The 24,703-nt window shown below is 41.6% G+C and overlaps 1 protein-coding gene and 1 non-coding gene across 12 annotated transcripts in view; one reads left to right on the top strand and one right to left on the bottom strand.

Annotated features, from left to right (window-relative positions):
- SLC25A51 (solute carrier family 25 member 51) overlaps positions 1 to 24,703 on the top strand; it is a 43,859-nt gene that overhangs the window by 144 nt on the left and 19,012 nt on the right. The window contains exons 1-4 of one of the 11 annotated variants that reach the window (XR_012038298.1): positions 235 to 512; positions 3,317 to 3,400; positions 10,955 to 11,123; positions 13,663 to 23,824. Coding sequence is in view for 9 of the 11 variants with exons in the window: in XM_072842013.1 (XP_072698114.1) it covers positions 13,704 to 14,597 (894 nt within the window). In the remaining 2 variants the exon portion in view is untranslated. Of the gene's footprint in view, positions 1 to 234; positions 513 to 2,827; positions 2,847 to 3,316; positions 3,401 to 10,954; positions 11,124 to 13,662; positions 23,825 to 24,703 lie in introns of those variants that run through there. The other 10 variants (XM_072842014.1, XM_072842015.1, XR_012038297.1 and 7 more) reach the window with 10 other exon arrangements.
- LOC140642047 (small nucleolar RNA SNORD42) lies at positions 1,652 to 1,698 on the bottom strand. Its single transcript, XR_012038627.1, has one exon. It is a non-coding gene; the product is annotated as a small nucleolar RNA SNORD42 (small nucleolar RNA).

Raw genomic sequence — 24,703 nt, 5'->3', positions numbered from 1 at the left:
GCGGCGGGCTGGCGGCACGGGGTGTGCGCCGGGCGGGGCGCGGGGGCAGTGGGGCGCGGAGGAGCGTGTGGAGAGGCCGCCCGCCGCCCCCGCGCGCCCTCCCGGGCGGGGCCCTCGCCGCCGGCGCTGGAGGAGGCGAGCGCCCGCCCAGGCTCGGCTCCGCGCCCTCGCGGCTCCCGCCGGGCTTTGCGGGGTTTCGCGGGGTTTCGCGGGGCGGCTGCGGGAACGAGCCCTTCCGGCGAGGAGGCTGTGCGCTCCGGCGGACGCGCCCCTGCGGGGAGGTGCCTCCCGCGGCCCACGAGCCGCAGGGCGGGGAGGGCCGGGCTTTGCCTTCGCCCCGGGGCGGGCGGCGTTGGGCGGCGGAAGGGTCCCTGCCCCCTCCCTGCCCGCCCGGGTGCGGGGTTCTGGGCCCCCCGAGCCGGCTCACTGTCGGAGACGGCGGGGGCCTCGGGGTGTGCCCAGCCCCCGCTCCTCTCTCATCGCACTTGGGGGAAATGGACGCCCGGAGGGCGGTAAGTCCAGCCGCAGCCGGTCAGGGCATCTGCGGCGACACCATGTTGCATCGCGTTGTGGGAAAAACTCCGTTGAACGGGGCTGTCGGGGGGCGGGCGGTTTGCTCATGTTAAACCTCTGTACTGGTTAGCGCCGAGCGCAGTTAGATCGAGCGTGTCGATGCCTCAGTTCTATTTACCCTTTGGGCATAACCTTTACTTTGCCGGGTCAGCTCTGCACAGCTGGTCTTAAGTAGAGTAGAGCCTCTACTCGCTCTACCTGTAACAGAAAGCCCTGTAGTGGCAGGGTTAGGGTAGTGAACTTGCCAGTTTGAGCCTCCTTCCACCCTTCCTCGGAAAGGATTCAGTGAAATCAAAAGGAACCAGAACCGGTCCGGTCCGCTCGTGGTTCCAGACCACAGGTTAGGCACTTCGGATCTGGAGTCACCCTTATTGCATCTAAAGAAAAAAAAAAATCATAAGCGGCTACCCCCCTGAGTGGAGATCTCTGGTTTCTCCTTTGATAGATTAAAGAGTTGGGTTGGAGAATTGGATTTTTAAAGTAGGGACATTGCTTTGAATATTGTAGCAAGGTAGTGTGACAACTCGGATTGGAACCCAGACTGATCTTGTTCTGGTTGCTGACTCAGACTTGCTGACTGGTGGGAGTTCGCATCCTTTGAGAATTACACTTGTTCCCCCCCCCCCCCCCCCCCCCCGTTTTTGCACAAAGACCTTTGTGCTAGGATCACATCTGGGCCTTGCTTATACGTGTGGGCTGTAAATTTCAGCGAGCGGTTAGACTTTACACTGTAATTATGCCACAAAATTTTGACACTTGTAGTTGCTTGAAAGTCCGTATTAACTGTACTTCTATTCAGATAGCTCAAGTGTTTTAGGGAGCAAACAGTATGAGATTATGGTAAATTAGTTTTACAGGAAATTGCGAAGAATTACCCATGTTAAGGAATTTAAATATGGAGATCAGTTTAGTAAAGAAATTTAGCTGTGTTCACAGTATAAACAGTATAAACTCTAAACTCCATTGCCACAGAATACTGTGCACACTGTCCTTGCTTCTGTTACCAAATTAAAAATCTGCTTATACCCTCCTGGTGCATAGCATGAAACTAGAAGGAAAACTTCTTTTCACACAGGCATTGGTGGTTTCTTTGAAGACATCACAAGTCTCAGGAGATTAAAATTTAGAGGGAAAGTTTTAAATCTGTGAACTCTAGGAGGGTTTCGTTACCTTGCTTTTTCTATGCCCAGGCCTATTTTTTTAAATTTGAGGCTCTAAATGTAGTGATTTTTTAAAAAATATTTTATTTATTTATTCATAGAGACACAGAGAGAGAGGCGCAGAGACAGGCAGAGGGAGAAGCAGGCTCCATGCAGGGAGCCCGACGTAGGGCTTGATCCCAGGTCTCCAGGATCAGGCCCTGGGCGGCAGGCGACGCCAAACCGCTGCGCCACTGGGGCTGCCCTACGGTGATGTTTTTAAAATATCTTAAAGCAATTATATACAAGGGTCAGTAAACGGCTAACTTCTGCTAGCCACAGTTTTCTGTTTAATAAGTCTCCATTGTTACAAAGAACCATGACAAACTAGATGAATTAACTTTAATTTGCAAAATTTTGAAAACTAAATCATTCCAGTAAAAATTAAAAGTGAACATGGACAAAATTTGGTTGGTCGTGTGTACAAATAACTTAGTTTGTATTATCAAGGAGCAATAGATTGTTAAACAGTTTGCAGGTGGTGGCTTTAGAATTTAAAATGCATCGTTATGTATTCAGTATGTAAACGAAATTTCTTACATTTGTAAATTGTCACAATATGGTATATAATCTGAGTATTCTTGCAGACCTTATTATTCTTTAGTCCTGAGATGCTGAAGAACACAGCATTACATCGATATAAAGCATTTGTTTTTAAAATGCTCAGTTGTTTTTAAAATGTTGGTTAATCTTAGATTGGCAAGTGTGTGTCAGCTAAAACAGTAAAAAGTGAGGATGTAGAAGACTAAGTGATTAATAATGATCAGATTCTACCCTAACTACTTTTTAAGCATCTTTAGACTTTTTTTTTTTAAACTAGAAATCCCATGGGGGGGGGGGTGCCATTGGTTTCCTTAACTGGTTAGGAGCACAAAATGTAACAGGAGGAAGGTATGTTTTAAGCAAATTTAAAAAGCTGTGGGTGTGGGTTTTTTTTTTTTTTTTTTCCGGTTCTCCCCAAGTCAGATAAATAAGATATGCATAAAAATGATGGAGGAAGAAGTGCTGTCCTACACAAGAAATGTATCCTGAATTAAAGGCAACAGCTGTTGAAACAGGAATTAGCATAATAAAGTAAGCAACAGGTTAACAGTTTTAAAAATTGAGTTTTCAGGGTGCCTGGCTGACTCAGTAAGTGGTGCATGCTACTCTTCATCTTGGGGTTGTGGGTTTGACCTCATGTTGGGTGTAGAGATTGCTGAAAAAAAAAAATCTTAAAAAAAAAATGGAGTCATCAAATGCTGCATGGCACAATCTATACTATATAAATTACTGAAGTACTGTTACCCTAGGAAGGAGGAAGTCTGTATGGCTTTTAGCAAGAATGCTTTTCCAGAAAAGCAAATCAAAACAATGCAGTCAGCAAATTAAGGAGGCTATAGCTAGATATCACAACTAAGGCTTCTCATTATCTGTGCTACAAGATCCTGTTTATCCAGAATGAACTAAAATTTCAGGACAAAACAGGGAATTTTAGAGAACATTTCTTTGTCCATTTTAAGTTTTTTGTTTCTTTCTCCCCCACCCCCGCACCTGCATTTCAGCATGATCTAGCAGAAAGATGGCTACCATTGGTTACTTTATTTTTCTTTCTGTGGCAAGACTGTCATGGAGCCTGGATATTTCAGGTTTGTATGTATCTCTTACATTGTTCTGTTGTGGTCAAAAACTTAGTAATGGACTTGGTGTACTCAGCTTACTGCTGCTGCTTTATTCTCCCACTAATAAAGGTCAGCTTCAGGGTGAATTAATCATCAAATCTTTTGAGATTGGACGATGGTTGCCAAATATTAGGATCCACCCTTGTATGATCCTTCTGTGGGCCACTAGGAAGATGCTCTTCTCCAAGCATAAACAAAGGATATGATAAGACACACAAAGCCAAAGCAGGGTTGGATTCTGGAGTTGGGCACAATCAAATTCGAAATCAATGCCACTATGTTGAAGAAACAGGAAATGATGCAAATGATGAGGCAACCATCAATTAGACCAAAATTCTCCACAGAGTATCTTAAAGAGTAATATTAAAAAGTTTTGGGATCCCTGGGTGGCGCAGTGGTTTGGCGCCTGCCTTTGGCCCAGGGCGCGATCTGGGAGACCCCGGATCGAATCCCACATCGGGCCCCCTGCATGGAGCCTGCTTCTCCCTCTGTGACTATCATAAAAAAAAAAAAAAAAGTTTTGCTCAAGGGCTCTTGGGTGGCTCAGTCAGTTAAATATCTGCCTTTGGCTCAGATCATGATCTCAGGGTCCTGAGGTCAAGCCCCATGTTAGGCTCTCTTTTCAGTGGGGAGTCTGCTTCTCTCTTTCCCTCTCTGCTCTCCACCCCCCTCAAATCTTTAAAAATAAAAAAAAGTTTTGTTCAAAGGAAAATGCATCTCCTGGAACACTCAAATTATGAAATGAAGAATAAATAAAAATAAGCATCTGGCTGAAGAAATTAGAATACAGTAAACCTAGACAAAACAAAAGAGATAAAGAGGAAAAACAGCTTTAAAAACTAAAAAATAGGGGATCCCTGGGTGGCGCAGCGGTTTAGCGCCTGCCTTTGGCCCAGGGCGCGATCCTGGAGACCCGGGATCGAATCCCATGTTGGGCTCCCGGTGCATGGAGCCTGCTTCTCCCTCTGCCTATGTCTCTGCCTCTCTCTCTCTCTCTCTCTGTGACTATCATAAATAAAAAATAAAAATAAAAAAATAAAAACTAAAAAATACTAAAATAGGTAATTTTGATAAGGTTTAAATTGTTGACCAGCATAAGGAGGAAAAAGTGACAGATTGTTTTTATAAAGCCAATGGAACATTGACACTTGATCTTGGCATGAAGATGGTACTAAAATTGGAAATTTGATATGTTCTAGTGATGTGAAATTTTAAAATAAAATACTAGCAAATGGTATCCAGTGATACATTAAAAAAATATTTCACCATGGCCAAGGAGGATTCATACCATTTTATAAGGGCAAGGAATTAATAAGAAATAATGGTAATGTATAGACAAATACATTAGAGGAGAAGAATAAGTCATCCTTGTTGACTACTTCTAGTGCTCGACTATGCTCTTGGATGCTTTATGTGTAGTAACTCAAGTAAGTGAGCCAACCTATGAGGTAGGTAACATCCTTATTTTATAAACGAGGAAATTAAGCCATGGAGCCATTGAGGAACTTAATGAAGCTCACACATTGATATGTGGCAGAGCCAGGATTTGAACCAAGGCTGTTAGCTACAACTCACAAATGTTGCACTAGTTCTGTCTCCAGTATTCATACGATCATCTCAGTAGCTCCCTAAAAGCATTTGACCAAAATTTCTGATTTGGTAGTGGTGGGAAGGCTTGAAAGTGGTTAAATTTCAGTAAAACAGGAATAAATGGGAATAAATGTGTATTCCCTTCCACATTTGAAAACTAAGCCCTTATTGGTTGATTATTAGTACTAGAAAAATGGAATCCAGTTTTAATGGGAAACAATTTTGTAGTAAATAGTGGAAGAAAGAGGCTTACATTAAAAAGATCCACTAGGAATCCTTGGGTGGCTCAACGGTTTAGCGCCTGCCTTTGGCCCAGGGCGTGATCCTGGAGTCCCGAGATTGAGTCCCACATCAGGTTCCCTGCATGGAGCCTGCTTCTCCCTCTGCCTATGTTTCTGCCTCTCTCTTTCTCTGTCTGTGTGTCTCATGAATAAATAAATAAAATCTTTATTTATTTATTTTTTTTAATAAAATCTTTAAATAAAAATACAAATATACACTAAGGATGAGTGCAGAATGAAGTTTTGGGGTTTTTATTTTTATTTATTTTTTAAAGATTTTATTTACGCATTCATGAGAGACAGAGGGAGAAGCAGGCTCCCTGAAGGGACCTGATATGGGACTTGGTCCAAGGACCCTGGGATCATGACCTGAGCCAAAGGCAGATGTTAAACTGCTGAGCCACCCAGGCGTCCCCAGTTTTGGGGTTTTTAATGTAATTTATCTGATGAAATTATGTGATAGCTCTAGAAAAATATGTTTTGCTTTGTATTTGCAGCATAGTCCTAAAGGTGCGTAGGAATAGATGCTGAACCAGGAAGGTTATTTGAGTGGGTACAGATTTTATTGGGGCCAGTTGATCAGTAAACATTTTTGTGTCATGGTAATCTGTTTCCCTGTATAAACTTGAAACTACTAGGACTTGGATTATAAATACTTTATGACAACTTCCTGTTTCTCACACCAAAAGCCAGTGTCATGCTTAACAGTAATTCCTAGCAAAGTTACCATAGATATCAAGAAAAATATAAGGGTATCCAGTATTAGTATAATTTAATTTTGTTCAGGAAGTATTTGCCAATCTAATAAGCCAGAAGAAAGATACATATTATAGAGAAGTCAAAATTTTTTGTGGTACTTTATAGTGGAAGCTGAAGCAAATCCAGTCCAAAAAATTGGGAAAATAGCAAGAGGATATGGTAAGTTGGCTGGTTCTAACCTTAATACGCAGGAATTGGTAGTTGTTTTCCATAGGCAGATGAAAACCAGTTCAAAAATTAATTGGAAGGAAACAGCCCATTTGTGAGAGCAACTAAAAAGGTAAAATACTAGACATAAGAAATACTCAAGAGGGCACTTGGGTGGCTTAGTCAGTTAAGCATCTGCCTTTGGCTCCAGTCATGATCCCGGGGTGCTGGGGTTGAGTCCTGTGTTGAGCTCCCTGCTCAGCGAGGAGCCTGCTTCTCCCTCTCCTCCCCACTCACCATCTCTGTCACTATCTCTCTCAAATAAATAAAATAAAATAAATAATCATAAAAAAAAAATTCACAATCTAGGGGCACCTGAGTGGCTAAGTTGGCTAAGCCTCCAACTTGATTTTGGCTCAGGTCATGATTTTAGGGTCCTAGGATCCAGCCCCGCATTGAGCTCCTTGCTCAGAAGGGAGTCTGCTTCTCTTCTCCCTCTCCCCCTGTTCCTCTTATTCGTGCTGTGTGAGTGCACATGCTCTCTCTCTCAAATCTTTAAAGAATAAAAGAAATATTCAAGATCTCTATGAAAATTTTTATAAATGCTACTAAAGTTTGTAAAAAAACACAAAAAAGAAGACCTCATATTCCTGTAAAGGACAGTTTAATTTTGGAAGAGTGACAGGTCTTTAAATTTATCTATGAAGTTGCTTTCTCTGTAAGATGTCAACAAGATTTTTGGGAGGAATATAACAAAGATACACTAAAGTTTACCAGGAAAAGTGTGAAAGCCAGGAAAACCGCTAATTCTGAAAAGAGTATGGGGAAGCACTACCAGATGGTGACAAGCATCCTACTATCTTAGTGGGTCAGAACAGGTTGGTGCTAGAGAAGTGCTGGGCTACTCGCAGAGCAAGTGCAGACATATGCACACATGTTCATGGGCACTGATCACTTCCATAGGCAATCTCTTCTCTTTGCCTCCTTACGCTGAAATTCCAGAGATTACAGTATGGTTCATAAGTGAAACTATGAAAGTTATAGAGTGAAGCATGGATTGATTACTTGTTCATAATATTAGAGTGATGAAGGTCTTCTGAGGATGTTGTAAAGCCTAGAGACAAAGAGCATAGATTTATTTATTTATTTTTAAAGATTTTATTTATTCATGAGAGACACACAGAGAAAGAGAGAGGCAGAGACACAGGCAGAGGGAGAAGCAGGCTCCATGCAGGGAGCCTGATGTGGGACTCGATCCCGGGTCTCCAGGATCAGGCCCTGGGCTGAAGGTGGCGCTAAACTGCTGAGCCACCGGGGCTGCCCCAAGATCATAGATTTAATATCAAAATTAAGAACTTCAGTATCACAAAAATAATAAAGTAGGGAAAATATTTGCCACGATTTGATTAATAGAACTAGGAATAATTTTCTTCATATATGAAGATTTTACAAACCAGAAAAGTTTTTTTCTACCTATTAGAAATGTGGGTATGAAGTTTTCACATTAGAAATGTGAAATTTAGTAAAAAACTCATATGGTCAAAATGAAAAGTGCTGTAGTTTAATCGAAAATTTTATTTTATTTTATTTTATTTTTTATTATATTTTTATTTTTTTATTTATGATAGTCACAGAGAGAGAGGCAGGCAGAGGGAGAAGTAGGCTCCATGCACTGGGAGCCCGACATGGGATTCGATCCCGGGTCTCCAGGATCACGCCCTGGGCCAAAGGCAGGTGCCAAACCACTGCGCCACCCAGGGATCCCCTAATCGAAAATTTTAAATGACAAAGATTTTTTACACATCAGAGGGTTAGAAATTACAGTTTAATACCTGGTGCTGGAAATGATGGGGAACTGGTATTGACTGGCATACATGTAATGGAAGTATAAATCATCCTATTTTCTGGGGGCAATTTGGAGTAGCTATCAAAATGTATCACTCTGAGCCAGTAATGCCATTCTAAAGATTTATCCTACAAGTAAACTTGCAAGAGTTCACCCAGGTAAGGTGTAGGTACAAGGTTGTCCAATGCAGCATTCTTTTTTTTTTTTTTTTTTTTTTAAGATTTTATTTATTTATTCATGATAGTCAGAGAGAGAGAGAGAGGCAGAGACACAGGCAGAGGGAGAAGCAGGCTCCATGCAGGGAGCCCGATGTGGGATTCGATCCTGGGTCTCCAGGATCGCGCCCTGGGCCAAAGGCAGGCGCCAAACCGCTGCACCACCCAGGGATCCCAATGCAGCATTCTTTAAAAGAAATAAGGGAAAAAAACAAACTTAAAAACGGACCAAAATAGGAGACAGAATAAATTATATATAATACATCTAATTATTAGAATTTTATATATACAATCATTCAAAATACGGGGATATCTCCATGCTCTTACTAGAAAATCTTATTGTGAAATGTGGGTGTCACTAGCAGTGAGCTGATTGGTAAAGAGGCTTTTCCACTAGTCAGGCTGGACGCAGCCCTGAGCCAGGGCAATGAGCTTAAAGGGGGGAGATATCTGTATATGTAACTGATTTATAACAACTTTATTTTCTCTTAAAAAAAAATCTTTTCATAGTGTTTAACGTGTAAATTTTTTTCCTAAAACAGTAATATATTTCTTTTGTGCATTTTCATTTAAATGACTCATTTGTTTTTTTGGATCTGTAAGCAGCCCAACTCCAAGGAATCTGGCATCTCTGAGTCAAGCATAAGTCATTATTTAACAGTTTTAATACCTGCTAAAATTAGAAATAATTCCTGTCCCTGAGCCAGGCCTTTGATTATTTACACTGCAGAGGAACAATTTTTACTGCCCCTTTAAACCGATTCACACTAGCGCTGAGGAGCATTCAGATGTAAGTCGCTGCTTTCAGCACTCTGCCAAAGGGGAGAGCATGTTCTTCATGAACAAAGTGTTCTGGTGCGCAGAGGTGGTGTGGCTCTCCTGCTTTTGGGGATGGATGCTGTAAGTAGGGGGCTTGGTGCCCAGGAAAGTTTCCTGACCCCTTTCAGGACCTTCCTTCGGGCAGAGTTTGGGCCTGCAGTGGTTTCCAGTAACAGTTTTTCTCAGCTGAGGAGTTTAGGTTTTCTAATAGAGACATGGAGCAAGCCAACTGGAACTCCAAAACAAAGAGACTTTTAGGCCAAAGTGTTCAGTGTTTCATTTTCTTCTTAGTCTATCTTGTAGGAAGAGGACGCACAGACCCTGGTGTGACACACTTAATGAAAATAGCTTGTTTCATTTGCTTCACATGAGAAAGGAAAAATATAGTGCCCAGTAGTGTCAGCAGGTCTTGGGATCTTCCTGAGGGTCTCCTAAAGCTGGTCCAAGGCTGCTTCCCCATCCTCCTCTGCCCACTCACCATTTTTCCACCCACATTATGCTCCAGCAGAATGTATTTGAAAAGTTCTTCAAGAACACGACACTGCAGCTCCTTTGACACAAGACCTACACCTTCATCTGTGCCGCCACCTTTAGCTGAGTGTGCTTTACCCTGGTTTCCCACTGTCCTGTCCTGTCACTGTCTCTAGATAGCTTGTTAATGTGGGGCCTTTATACACCTTGTGCGTATATTTCTCTACTTTCATTTATCACACTAGTCTAGTTATTTGCATGTCTTATCTCTCCCAAGGCCAGGGTTCTTGTTTATCTCTAATCTCGGATACACAGGGCAGTGCCTTTGAATAGTTGGGTGAATTTAATTTTCTTAGTATGCTAAGAGACCAGTGTAAGAGCAGCAGAAGAAATCCCCAACAAAAATAAATGAAAATCTTGACAGTGTTATCCTGTAAGTCTGAATGAAACTGAAAAAACTTTTTTTTCTTAAGATTTTATTTAGTTTCTTGAGACAGAAGGAAGAGAGCATGAGTAGGGGGTAGGGGTAGAGGGAGAAGCCAGACTCCCGGCTGAGCAGGGAGCTTGACATGGGGCTTGATCCTAGGACCCAGACATCAGGACCAGAGCCAAAGACAGATGCTTAACCGACTGAGCCACCCAGGCACTCCAGAAAAAGCATTTTTTATTAAAAACTTAAGGAGGAAGGACACCACTGGGAAGGCTGATGCCTTGCTCCCTGTACCACCCCTCCCCTCCCCTCATTGGTGTTAAGACTCTTTAGCTGACTTTCACTTTGGTTGTGCAGAGTAGATGGCATCTGCCTTGGTACTAAGTGTGGAAGCTGAGCCTCAGAGAGGTACAGCAAACTGTCTTTTTTTTTTTTTTTTTTTTTAAAGATTTACTTATTTATTTATTTATGATAGACATAGAGAGAGAGAGAGAGGCAGAGACACAGGAGGAGGGAGAAGCAGGCTCCGTACCGGGAGCCCGACGTGGGACTCGATCCGGGGTCTCCAGGATCACGCCCTGGGCCAAAGGCAGGCGCCAAACCGCTGCGCCACCCAGGGATCCCCAGCAAACTGTCTTAATTGGTCTGTCAGTGTCGCCCTTTTGTCATCCTCATTAGACCTTCATTATCTTTATCTCCTGTTAACTTAAAAAAATACAGAAAAGGAAAACAGCATTATTATGAAATTGAGAAAATATGACCTGCTGGTTTTTTTTACATAGATAAAAAAAAATAGCATTGTCACATGTCAGTAAAAAGTAATCTTTTTATACCATTTACTGATCAAAAGATTCAACTGCTACCTAAAATTTCATTAACATTTTTAAAAATTCAAACTACTGAACCTAAAATACTCTTATTTTTATTTTTTTAAAGATTTATTTATTTATTTATTTATGATAGAGGCAGAGACACAGGAGGAGGGAGAAGCAGGCTCCATGCTGGGAGCCCGACGCGGGACTCGATCCCGGGACTCCAGGATCGCGCCCTGGGCCAAAGGCAGGCGCCAAACCGCTGAGCCACCCAGGGATCCCCTACTCTTATTTTTAACATCCATATGACATCCTGTCAGGTGGCTACATTTTCATTTATTAATTGGGCATGAATTGTTGAGCGTTTAATTTTTATTCAGTATTTCTCTAAAGAGCATTGTTGTGACCGTCTTGTAGTTGAAGCTTTGTGTACCTCTTGTATGAATAACTATTTCCCTAGGCTGTACTCCTAGAGGGGAGGTGATGGTTGTGGATGTGTGTTCTATGTTTGATGTTAAATTTCTGTGGCTCCTGTAGCTATAAGCTCCCCAGGAACTGGTTCTGATTCTTTTCTATGTTTCAACTCTGCACTGCACTTCACAGTAATTGCATTTTAAAATCTGTCATGAATGCTCCACAGTTGATAGCAGCATGTGTGAAACTATACCCATTAAGCAGTAACTCCCTGTTGCCCTTTCTCCAAGCCCCTGTAACTCCCATTCCCCTTTCTGTCTCTATTAATTTGACTGTTTTATGTACTTTATATAAGCGAAGTCATACAGTACTTGTCCTTTTATGACTTGTTTCACTTCATGTTCTCAGTGTTCATCCATGTCTGATAGCATGTGATGGGGTTTCCTCCCTTTTTAAGGCCACATGGCATTCCACTGTATGTGTATACACCAAGTCTTGTTTATCCACTCATCCATCAGTGGACATTTCTGTTGCTTCCACCTATTGGCTGTTGTGAGTACTACTGCTGTGGATGGGGTGTCACATACCTCTTGAGACTCTGCTTTCAGTCCTTAACAGATACATACCTAGAAATGGGACTGCTGAATCCTATGGTAGTTGTTTGTAGTTCTGTTTTAGTGGCTGCGTCATTTTGCATTCTCACCAGGGACTCTACTTCTCCATATCTCTACCAACTCTTGTTTTTTGGTTTTTTATTTTTATTTTTTTAAAGATTTTATTTATTCCTGAGAGACAGGGAGAGAGAGGCAGAGACACACAGGCAGAGGGAGAAGCAGGCTCCACGCAGGGAGCCCGACTTGGGACTCCATCCCAGGTCTCCAGGATCACACCCTGGGCTGAAGGTGGCGTTAAACCACTGAGCTACCCAGGCTGCTGGGCTTCAAATCTTCAGCAGTCTGATATACAGCCACTTTGTTCAGGGCAGCCTCCCCATCCTTTGGTATGATAGCAGGAACATGCACCCTGCAGTCAGACACACCATGCCAGTTCTACCAGTTACTTTCTGTACCTCGAACAAAGGAGAGTATTGGTTTTTTCATTGGTAAAACTGGGAAAATAATGTTTATTTGATGCAGTTGTTTTGAGAATTAAATATGTGAAAATACAGTATAGTACATACTTGCAGGCCTTCCATGACCTTATTCCAACTTCTGCCTCCCAAAATGCATGCTTAGAGTCCCTTATCCACAGCTCATATTTATCATACAAAGTATTTACATTGTGGTGTATTTGTTTACCTTGGCAGTCTCCTATAAATTGTGAGTTCCTTGCTTTTGAATCTCTAGCATTTGGCAGAGGGCCTAGTCCAGAGTAGACACTAAGTGTTAGTGAACAATGAATGAATGTATGTTTTGCTGTTTTAAGTTCTCAGCAGAGGACTTTAAGTCTTTTTGTGGAAGGATAATCATATATACTGTCTTGTATAGTACGTATGAACTAGTCCTGTAGTCTCAAATTTTTTGGTCTCAGGATTCCCTCCCCCCCTTTTTAAAGATTTTATTTATTCATGAGAGACAGAGAGACCAAGACACAGGCAGAGAGAGAAGCAGGCTTCGTGCGGGGAGCCTGATGTGGGACTCGATCCTGGGACTCCGGGATTACACCCTGAGCCAAAGGCAGACGCTCAACCGCTGAGCCACCCACGCGTCCCTCAGGACCCCTTTACACTTAAAAATTATTGTGACCCTAAAGAGCCTTTATTTAGGTGGGTTAGTGTTTATGGTCTTAGAAATCAAAGTTTTAAAATTAATTCACTTTATTTATTTTAAAGATAAATTGCAAGAGTAGGAGGAAGGATGAGAGGCAGCAAGGGGAGGGAGAGGGACAAGCAGGTTCCACCCTGAACGCAGAGCTGGATTCAGGGTCTGATTCTACAACTCTGAGATCATGACCCAATCCAAAAATCAAGAGTTGGTCGCTCAACCCACTCAACTGACTGAGACACCAGGCGCCTCTGATTCACTTTAAAATCACACATTAGCATAGACAACACATTTTCATGAAAAATAACTATTTTCCAAAAAATTAATGAGAAAAGTATGTTTTCCAGTTTTGCAGGTCTGTGTAATGTCTGGCATAAAAGGTAGGTGGAGCTTCCTATCTGCTTCTGCATTGTGTCTGTGAGGAGAAGTTGTTATGGTTAAAGTACATAGAGAAAATCCAGCTTCACACAAATATGTGGCTGGAAAAGGAAGGACTTCCTGGACCCCTACAAGGGTGTCAGGGACCCCCAGGGGCCCTCTGAAAATACTGAAAAAACTACTGCTGTAATCTTAAAAGGGAAAATGTGATAGTGTCCAAAAATTAAAGGGTTAAGGAAGGAAAAATTCCACTTGTTTAGCCCTGTATATAATGGCTTAACTGTTGTCATTTTGTTATTCGTAGGTTAAAAATATCCTTCATGAAGAAGAAAGATCTTAAGCAACATGGTGGATTCAGAAGCTCATGAAAAGAGACCGCCCATCCTAACATCTTCAAAACAAGATCTGTCACCTCACATTGCAAATGTTGGTGAAATGAAGCATTACTTGTGTGGCTGCTGTGCAGCTTTCAACAATGTAGCAATCACATTTCCCATTCAGAAGGTGCTCTTTAGGCAGCAGCTGTATGGAATCAAAACCCGGGATGCAGTGCTTCAGTTGAGGAGGGATGGCTTTCGAAACTTGTACCGCGGAATCCTTCCCCCACTGATGCAGAAGACAACTACACTGGCACTTATGTTTGGTCTGTACGAGGACTTATCTTGCCTTCTCCGGAAGCATATCAGTACCCCTGAGTTTGCAACCCGTAGTGTGGCAGCAGTACTTGCAGGCACAACAGAAGCGATTTTCACTCCATTGGAAAGAGTTCAGACATTGCTTCAAGACCATAAGCATCATGACAAATTTACAAACACTTACCAGGCTTTCAAGGCACTCAAATGCCATGGAATTAGAGAGTATTATCGAGGCTTGGTACCTGTTCTTTTCCGCAATGGATTCAGCAATGTCCTTTTCTTTGGCCTTCGAGGTCCCATTAAGGAGCATCTGCCTACCGCCAAAACTCACAGCGCCCATTTGGTCAATGATTTTATCTGTGGAGGTCTGTTGGGTGCCATGTTGGGAATCTTGTTTTTCCCAGTTAATGTTGTGAAAACTCGCATGCAGTCTCAGATTGGTGGGGAATTTCAGTCTTTTCCCAAGGTTTTCCAGAAAATCTGGCTAGAGCGGGACAGGAAGCTGACAAATCTTTTCAGAGGTGCTCATCTGAATTACCATCGATCCCTCATCTCTTGGGGCATAATCAATGCAACTTATGAGTTCTTGTTAAAGATTATATGAAAGAAACTATCAGTTAAGTGCCATTTATTAACTGAATAGATCTAAGAAGAATGTGGTTTGGCATTGCTCCTAATTGGCCAAATATACGTTGGTGTCATTAGTTCAGGGCACAGTGAATTATGGGCAAAGCTGTTTTCTTGAAGCACCAACAAATTCAGAATAAAAGGTTCTAATAGGAAAATATAAGGGGTTTTTGGTTTTGTTTTTTATCATTATCTGAGAACTTTGGGCTAATTGCCTGGTTAATAGCTGTCTATCTGACTGCTTTTGACAAGGAAAACTAGTAGCCAAGGTATGATTCTTTTTTCCAAGTCTTTAAATCTTCTGTATTGAAATGTCAGTGGCCATGACCAGCCAGAGAAAAGGCTCCTAGAGAGAGCCCTGTGAATTCTCAGGCTTCCTTCTCTTACTCCATTTCTTGCTTCTCTGCTCTTAGGAGGAGTTGCAAAGGGTAGTCTTCATTAAACATAAGCATATACTTGTAGGACAAAGGACAGAGGAAAACAGCTTATTAGATGTAGGCTTTTTATGATAAATTGCTTATATTAGTTTTGAAACTAAGTACCTATTGGGATAGTCCTTACAGACTATTCAGACGTGGTGTGGCCGACCCAAGCAGCTAGTCAAAGCTCCCATTTTGCTAGGTTGGAGAGTTTTGTGTTTAGTTCTGAATATGACCTTAACCCCTCCCAGATGTCCTAATGTTAATTTCACTTATTTCATTGCCAAAACATGAGGAGGCCTAGATTTCGTTACTGGTGTTTCCTCCTGTGAAGAAATTTTATATTAATTGCAAACTCTGGTTAAATCCGTTTCTTTGATTAATTGTTGCCAACTTAAGAGCTTTGGGAGTTTGGGGAGTGTTTTTTGAGTCATAGTTTGTCATATTGAAGTATCTTGTTCTCTTAAAGCTCTCCTTTAAAAAAAAAAATTAACACTTCCATAAAATTGTATTTTGGAAGTCTATTAATGGGATTCTAGATTTCTCTCCCCTGGTTTGTAAGCATTACAGAAGGGAAAAACCTCAAGATAGCTTTCATCCCAGGGTGTTAGCTTTTTTATTTGACTCTTGGAAATAGAGACTTCCATTAGGATTTTTACATTTTGGGAACCCAGTTTTACCATTTTATCATTAAAACCGTAAGACAGTTTGAGATGATAAGATCTAAATAAAGATATTTAAAGGATTAATTTTAAATGCTGCTAGTTCATAATAGCTGGGTAGCATACTCATCCCTTACATGACAGAGAAAAACTTACTTGTCAAAGGAATTAGATTTTAAAATATTTTTTCCAGATGAAGCAAAATGCCTCTACCAATTGATTAACTAATAAAATATGGAACATCCTAGAAAAGTAATTTATCAACCTTTTAAAAATCCACATCTGTAAATAAGTAGTTAAGATTGCTTGCCAGCATCTGATATGGCTGTTAGATTTCTTACTATTAGTTTTTCATCATTCTGGGTAATTGCATATGAATATGTGCATACACTGACCAAAATAAAATCAGGGTCTCAGTTGGTAGTTTACTCCATTTCTGGGCAGATAGTCCCAAAAGAGATGTTTACCTCTAAATGCAATATGGCTGGTCGAATAAGCATCCTTCCAACATAAAGGATTGAGAAGCATTATCAAGCACTTGCCAGGCAGTAATGAGCCTCAGTAGCTTTACAACAGTCCCTCAAAATGTGTTGGAAATGGCAGTTTTCTTTGGAAACCAAGATACAGAGGTGAGGATTTCAGAAAAGGATTTGACACCAAATAAACGTGAGTAGCATCCTTTGGCTTACTGAATTGAGTCTGGCTTTGAATCGGGAGATGAAGGCACCTGGTCTGAGCATCAGTGGTGTGTCTTGGTGATGCTCAGTGGGTGGCGGGTGAGTTAGGGGATGGGCTTCCTTTTGTCTATACACTCCTGTGAGGTGACGGATACTGAAGTTCTAGAGCACTTTGTGAAATACAGATGAAGTGAGAATTTGAAAGGGGATACTTTGGTTTCTGCAATCTCAAACTTGTGGCGTTTAAAAACATTTTGAAGATCGATTTTAACTCCTAATAGATTTGGATTTCTTTGTCACTTTTTACAGCTTTTGAAGACCAAACTGTAAATACATTACCAGGGATGGGTTTGTCTTGTCCTATAGACTTCTTAAATTTGATAAAAAATAAACTTGCTTGTGGTAGCCAACAGCTTTGTCTGAACCTTAAAAGAAGTCAAAATGTGTTATTAATAAGAGATTCTAACTACTTGTTTTTACTTTCAGTGTGAACTAGTAATTTTGAAAAGGCAAACCTGATCGAATAACTTTATCTGAAGAGCTTTAAAAGTGGCCTTTCTGTTACATATGTGGCACAGACAGTTTATGAGCACAGGCACCCTGGTCCTGCCTCCCATACTTCATCTCTGATGCCACCAGAGATGTTATGGATTCTATATTTAGAACGCTTGGGGTAGTATGAGCCCTCCGGACTGCATCACAGAGCAAACACAACCTCTCTATGGTGGCAGATTTGTGTCTTTGTTTCATTTGTGGTTGGAGACAGTTGATGTTTTTGTCTCAATACTCACCTTACCTTATGGTTGGTTATGTAATCACTTGCTATATATTGTAAACTGTGCAATAAAACAGAATTGTGTACCTAGAGTCCTCTTTGGAGACCTGAAATTTCCTAGCTCGATTACAGTGGTAATACTCCGTTCTCATGCTGTGCAAACATATAAGGGAATCGGCGGCAGAGAGGATGTGTTTGGAATGGGACTGGGAATGCTTCTGGGTCAGCTTACTGCACTGTGGGAAATGGCAGGTCATTGTGGATGAAGTTCTGTAGGGAGACCAGAGCGGTCAAAGTGAAGGCAAGACCGGAGAGCACATGTGAGGGAAGGGTGAGCGTTCGGACTTGACCTCCTTTAAATTAAAATACCCTCTGGTTTCTCATATGCGTATAAATGCGTATCAAAGACTTAACAGGCATTCCTCTTCAATTTGAGGATTTTTTTTTTCATTTTTAATGTTGTCTTTTTGCTTAATGGTATTTGCTTGCCTAAATGGCTCCCAAATCGTGGAGGAGTCTCTACATGTTTGGGGTTTTTTTAAGTTTCATTATTAAAAGTGGTTAAGCACACAAAGCTGTTTTTCTTTAATATTTTTTAGTTTTGAGACTGAGTTTAAATGAAATTTATTAAGTGTGTCAGTTAACTTTCTTTTGGTAATTACGTTTGGAATAAAGTGGGGTTTTTTAAAGTCTGTTCTATTTGATCTTCTCTTGTGGTTGGATTAGAGTTACTAGCACTTTTTTGTGGTGAAGTCTTTTTGTTGAGAGAAAACATTTAGCCTACTACTTTGACTCTTCAGCAACTCCACCTGATAATTTGTAGGTAAGACAGTCCTTCATTTATCCATCTTACTTGGTCAAGAGGAGTGCCAGATAAGTTAATTTTCCAGGGGCGCCTGGGTTCAGTCAATTGGACATCTGCCCTCGGCTCAGATAGTTTGGGGATTGGGCTCTCCTTGCTTGATGGGGAGTCTGCTTCTGCTTCACCCTCTCCCACTCCCCCTCCTTGTACTCTCTGTCTCAAAATCTTTTAAAAAGTTAATTTTCCAGATAGCTTAACTGCAAAGCATATGGTTTTTCCTAAATAAAATAAACTTTTACCTACTGAGTATAAACTTAGCATATTCAGCTTATCAGTAATTTCTGTGGTGTAGCATACTTTCAGGGTCACAGTTACCCCAAGCTAAATGATCTGGATGTTTGTGCTTTTTGAGTTTTCTAATATCTCCTTTTGACTTCACAGCTACTCCTGTTAGGAGATGGTGAAATTATACTAGCTATATACTGTTGTGTACACTTCGGATTTTGAGGTGCTCCCTGTCTCCAGGACGGTAGAGGTGGTCTGATGAGGACCACTAGGGAAGGGAGCAGTTGCCACCATAGGGCTTCTAAAACTCCAGTTCAGGGTTGGAATTCATCATAAAAGTGAATATCCTGAACTTTAGAATTGATGATAGGGGTGTTGTCCACATCGTCTGATGCATCATTTTAGCCTGCCACAGCCGCCGGGGGTGCAGGGTGAGGGGAGCGAGTGGTGTGCTCCCCCGGGTATGACTGGGAGTGGGCCGGGGAGACCCCGGCAAGCTGCGGGCTGCTCCGGATCGCCAAGAGGCGGGTGCACAACTTAATCCATTGAGCTTCAGGGGTTTCCAAGGGGGATCTTTTTTCCAGTGAGCATATCTGATTTTGAAGTAGAAATTGAGGATAAAATAGGACTTCGCTATACTCTGTGCCTTCGAGCCATTCTGCACATAGCAGTAAGAGGAACCTTTCCAAGGGCTGATCCAGGCCCTGCTCAGTCCCCGCCCTCAGCCACAGGATACTCTTGTCCCCGCCCTGTGTCCCGTACCCCCCACCCCCCAGCTCAGCACTCCTCCCCATTCATTTAAGTCCTGTTGAGGCCTTCCGATCTCTGCTCAAATGTCACTATCTCAGGGAAGCCAGCTCACACTTTCAGGACTCCAGTTCCCTTCTTGTATGTTCTTATGCCACCACCCGCCTGTTTTAATTGGACTGATTATTCGATGTTTCCTGCCCCTTTGAGTGCCAGCTCCATAAGGCTGGGGCTCTGCTGTCACATCTCTGCTCAAGTGCCTGGCCCTGTGTCTGACACCGGTAGAGATCTGGTAAAAAAGAATCAGTCAAGAGAATGAAAGGACAGGTGAATATTCAGGATCATGGCATTCTGGAATATCCTGTCTGACCTTCATTCCTTGATGGGTCCTGGGGGTTCCGTAAGGAAACAACTTTTACCTGGCTTGGGCTGCCATGGTGAAATACCGTAGACTAAGTGGCTTAACCGACAAACACTGATTTCTCACACAGTTCTGGAAGCTAGGGAGACCAAGATGAGGGTGCCAGCAGACTTGGTTCCTGGTGAGAGGCCTCTCCTTGGTGGACAGACTTCTCACCGTGTCCCCACGTGGCAGAAAAAACCTCGTGACCTCATCTAAACCTCCTCACCTTCCAAAGGCCCCACCTCCACATCCCATCATACTGGGGTTAGGCCTTCAACATTTGGAGGCGATACAAACATTCAGTCCATAACGTGTATGAGCCTAAATGATTGAAGAGCCTAACGATCATCTTAAATAGTGTTGACTGCTGCTTTGTTACTGTAGAAGTGCCATGAAGGCAGTGACTTAAGAGCAGACCACTTCTGTCATCACTGATCCCTTCACTGGCAACAGGAATAGAAGTTTCGGTTCAGGCATTCTGGGGAACTGGTCATGACTAGTCAGCAGTTCGTTGTGGGTAAAGTAGTGACCTCCTGATCTGAAGCACACCAAAAAATGGGGAATGCGTTGAGTTCCGTGGAGAAGGCTACCTTTGTGTTTCCTGCGACACTAGGACAATGAAACCCATGTCTCTTTCAGGGGTCGCTATACCTACACTTGCTAAGTGGCTCCTGATATAGAGCCTTCTCCCTTCCCATGGGGAAAGAGCAGCTTTGGACCTTCTCTCATACTTATCTGGGAAAGGAGTAATTGAACAAGAAATTGCCAGGTTCTCCTGGGCTCCTCACTCCCCAGTAAAAAATGGCCAGAGTTTTGAGGTCAGATAGTAGGAAAAAGTGGGTATGTATGGGATCCAAGTACTTTTCATTTGTAATCTGTATGTAAATGATGAAGGTGGAGAGTAAAAAGCTGGCAGGTGTCCTAGGATTGATAGGCCTTGAGAAAGCAGAGGTGACATCCAAGATCAGAGGTTTGCCTTTGATGTTTGGAGCCCTTCAAAGCTGCTGCTACTTGTAGGCCAGAAACAGAAAAGCATATTGTTTTTGTGTTTGAGGGCAGTACTACATGTATCTGAGTTTATGTTAACTCAAGCTACAGAAAAACAGAATAGCTAATAATTTCAGTTTGTGCCTTTTACAGTTTTTTTTTTCTGGTTTCCTTTGTTCAGCAAATTTCCCATATATCCATCTGCTTAGTACTAGAAAGCTGCCCTATTAAGGACAATAATTTTAAATTAGAAAATTCCAGACTTGTGGAAAACATGGAGAGCGTTGGCTGCCTGAGACAAATGCCAAAGTAAAAATGTAAAGTTCCCTTGATTCCCTACTGGCTCCCGGGCTGGATGAGGTCTGCTCCTGTGGCGTATGGTGACTTTCAACCCTGGTGCGCTCTCCGCGGTTTGTGCTGTATCCTTCAAGACAGTGTGATCTCTCTGAGGGCAGGGACTCTGATCTCCGTATCCTTAGACGAGAGAGGTTCTCATAGTAAATATCTATTCAACGAATAAATCCTACTCTGATCCCAGATGTTCTCTGGGAACTATTATTATTCTGTTTCAGAGATAACTTTGAATTTCTTAGGAATGTCTTTTTAAAATCTTCTATATGATTCTATTTATATTGAATTTCTAGAAAAGGCAAACCTGTGCTAGAGGTGGGGGTAGACAGTGGTTGCCTCCGGGAGGGAGGGCAAGGAGAGTGGAAGGGGTATGAAGGAACATTCTGGGGATGATGGTAGTACTCTCTGTCTTGATACAGGTTTGGGCAACACAGGTGTGTATATTTGTCTGAACTTCGCAGACATACCATTAATACACACCTCATTGTGTGGAAAATTTAAAGCAAAGATACTGAATTTTAATGATCATGTATTGCTGAGGATTTTTAGGAGGATGGGTACAGGTATCTGCAGTTTATTCAAAATACATAAAAGATTAAAATGGATTGATGGATGGATAGAGTATTAGATTTGTGATAATTAGGAAAAACTTAATGGTCCAATCATGGTCAACAGATGTTCACTGTAAAATTCTTTGAACTTTGCTCTATGTTGAACATTTTCATAATAAAATGCTGAGAGAAATCATTAGGGAGTTTATCATGGTATCTGCTGTCTGCACTGTATTGATTTTTTAGTTTAATTCTTTCAGTGTGTGTATTCCTCTTAAACTTCCATGAAGTGCCCGGATGCCACAGCCATCCTTGCTAGGCGGGAACACCAGCCTGCGGCCCTCCCACCCATCAGAAAGTATGGCCTCCACCTCCTCCACCGCCCCAGACTGTGACAGGGCACATCCACTTGCTGCTTCCTAAGATTGCCCAGTGGCAAGGGGTCCACTTGCCCCTTGAAAGGGGGGGGGGGGGAATGGATCGTGATTTTCCTGCCAGTACACTGCAACTTTTGGTAAATGTCAGGAAATCCTTCTTTTAATTACATACAGTCATTAAGTGCTGGCACGTCTGTACACACACATAAAAGACTAGGTCATAACTGCCTAAAGAACATACAGTGTTTTCAGAACAGATCCAATAGATACTTTATTTATTTAACTTTTAAGAAGTAATCCTTTCACAATGAAATTTGGATCCTTCATTTTACCCAAAAAGTAATCTTTTATTAATAGTTAAGGGTTTCTGCGAATCAATGTCAATGCAGCAGTCCCGCCTACCCATAATTTAAATGGTTTAAAAATATATATATAAATAAATAAATAAATGGTTTTCAGTGGAGAGCACTATGTCCCCAGGAAAGGTTTAAAAAAATGTTCTGAGTGTGTGTCCTGGTTAAGGTTTCAGGTGTTCCTTTTCTGAATTTATTGTTAGCAAGAGTTGGAGCTCTGTACAGCTCACACCAGCATGTTCGTGTGGCAGTGCGCCTCTTTTTGAGCTAGAAGATAAGCCACACAGCACCAGGTCTGTCCCTGAGAAGGTAAGATGGTCTTATTTAACCTACTGCCCACTGACTTACATGTTGTGCTAAATCGGGGCAGCCTCAGCTCTCAGTGATGGAGTGCCACCCTGACCAGGACTACGGAGAATGGCGGACTGACGGGACGAACTGTTGTCCATCTGTAGTAACCTCCAAAGTTAAGATGTTCTCTTAAAAAAGTGTCACTAAACTGGCTTCCTCCATCTACAGAGAGATCCCTGGGATGTGTCATCCATGAAAAATTAAACTCTAACTGCATTTTTTTTTTTTTTTTTTTTTTGGTAAAGCCAGAGTATGTGTGCACGTGTGCATGGTTGGGGGGAGGGGGAGAGAGAGTCCCAAGCAGGCTCCACAGTGCTTCCCTGAGTAACCTGGAACCATGGAACCAAGAGGCAGCCACTCAGCTGAGCCCCCGGGCGCCCCCTGGCTGCAGTTCTCTGTGTTCATAGGTCTCCAATTGTGTCCAGATGTACAGCATCAACTGGGAACTGGTTAGAAGTGCAAAATAAGGGCTCCCACCCCAGACCTCTGAAATCAGAAACTCTGGGTGTAGAACCAGCAATCTGTGTTTGAACAGGCCTTCCAGGTGATTCCAGAGCATTATGGAGTTAGGAGACCATTTTTCATGTCTTCTGCCACAAGGGAGGTAGGGCCTGGAGGAAAACTCAGTGGACATGAATTTGTGTTTTATTTTTTAAGTAAGCTCTGTGTCCAACATGAGGCTTGAACTACAATCTGGAAATTGAGAGTCACATGCTGTATCAACTGAGCCAGACAGGCACCCCAAATTTGTTTTTAACCACTAAATTTGTGGTAGGTAGTTCTGTTATTACATCAGTAATAGGAAACTAATATAAATCATTAATCCACTGGCATTAAAGCACGCCAAATAATTGTTTCCTTAAAAAAAAAAAAAAACTTTTTAAATACCCCAAAACATCTGTCAGAGGAATAACAAATCGTGGTAATTAGTGCTTTGGGTTTTTAGCTAAATCAGTTTATCTAAATTTCACAAGATAACCTGAATACAACGGTGTTCACTGTTTTCTCTTCAGTGACTTAACTTTAAAAAACGAGTGTCCCAAATGTGATTGTCATTTTCCTAGTGAATTAAAATAGTGTGGTAAAATGAACATCACACTGTTAACTATTTATAAGATAATGTCATTTAAGGGATGACATACATATACACTGTTCTAAGGGCACCTATATGAAAACAAATCACTGTGTATAGCTTTACAAAAATTTATCCACTCTGCTTATTGATGCGAATATAATTTTCACTGAATAAAGAACTAATTTATAAAACTCTACAAAACATGATTCATATTGAGTAAACGTGTAACTATCCAAAACGTTGGTGAGCAGATGTGAATGAATCAGATCTTAGTAAATGTGTTTTCAGTGTAAAATGCCAATTCTATGTCTTAGAATGGTGGCCTTCACAAAGTGGAGATGCCAGTGGAAGCATCCTGATCCTAGAAGCATCAGGTGATCCTGCAGGAGGTAATGTAGAACTTTGATTCTTAAAAATGCTGTCCTTTTAAATTTTCCTCTTTTTTCCGTACATGTTTTATAGTTTACGTAATAGACCACTACAGTATTATATATAACAATCAAAATTTGGAGTGTATGTTCTTCATTTTTTTTTCGGATGAGGGGTTATAGGATTGAAAAAGTTTAGAAAACCACTATGAGTCACCAAGCCACTGCCCGTATCACAGCATTATGCTTAATTCTGATCTGAAAATAAACACCTAAGCAATTTAATTTTAGTATATGTGCTGCTGAAGCGAGCGTAACACCTAAGCAATTTAAGTAAAAATTTGAAAGTACTGCTAAATGCAAGCTTCCTATCAACCTTTCAAATAGGTTAACCACACAAAAAGTGTGTCAAATGTTTTAAAGTAGCATTTATTTTTTAGAAGCACCTTGAGGTAGACTTCCACCAAAACACTCAGTGCATATATTAAAGTTTTACTGAAACCTTCAAATTGCATGTAGGTATGTATGTACGTAGATAAAATCACCTACAACTCCACATTCATCATGAATTCAAGACCATTCAATTGAAGCAGTAAAAGCCAAATATAGATTTAGAAAGCTTTCCTAATTCTGAAATGAAGATATGTGAAAAAGTTTGTGGGAGGGAAAGAGTCTTGATTTTAGGTTTTAGAAGTTATTTTACTAAGTCACTTTATGGCTAGTTTTCAATGAATGTGAGTATCTTTACTGGACAGTAGATATTTACTGTTCCCACCATGTCAACATGGTAATATTGAAGCAGGACCAGCTATATAATTTGGAAGCCCAGTGCAAAAGAAATATGGGCCCCTTATTCAAAAAATTAAGAATTTTACGATGGCTTCAGCAGAACCTTACACC

Source organism: Canis lupus, chromosome 10, assembly GCF_048164855.1.
Source record: "Canis lupus baileyi chromosome 10, mCanLup2.hap1, whole genome shotgun sequence".
NCBI classification, from domain to species: domain Eukaryota; kingdom Metazoa; phylum Chordata; class Mammalia; order Carnivora; family Canidae; genus Canis; species Canis lupus.
The sequence above is the reverse complement of the archived record's forward strand: the minus strand, read 5'-3'. Positions and strand labels throughout refer to the sequence as shown.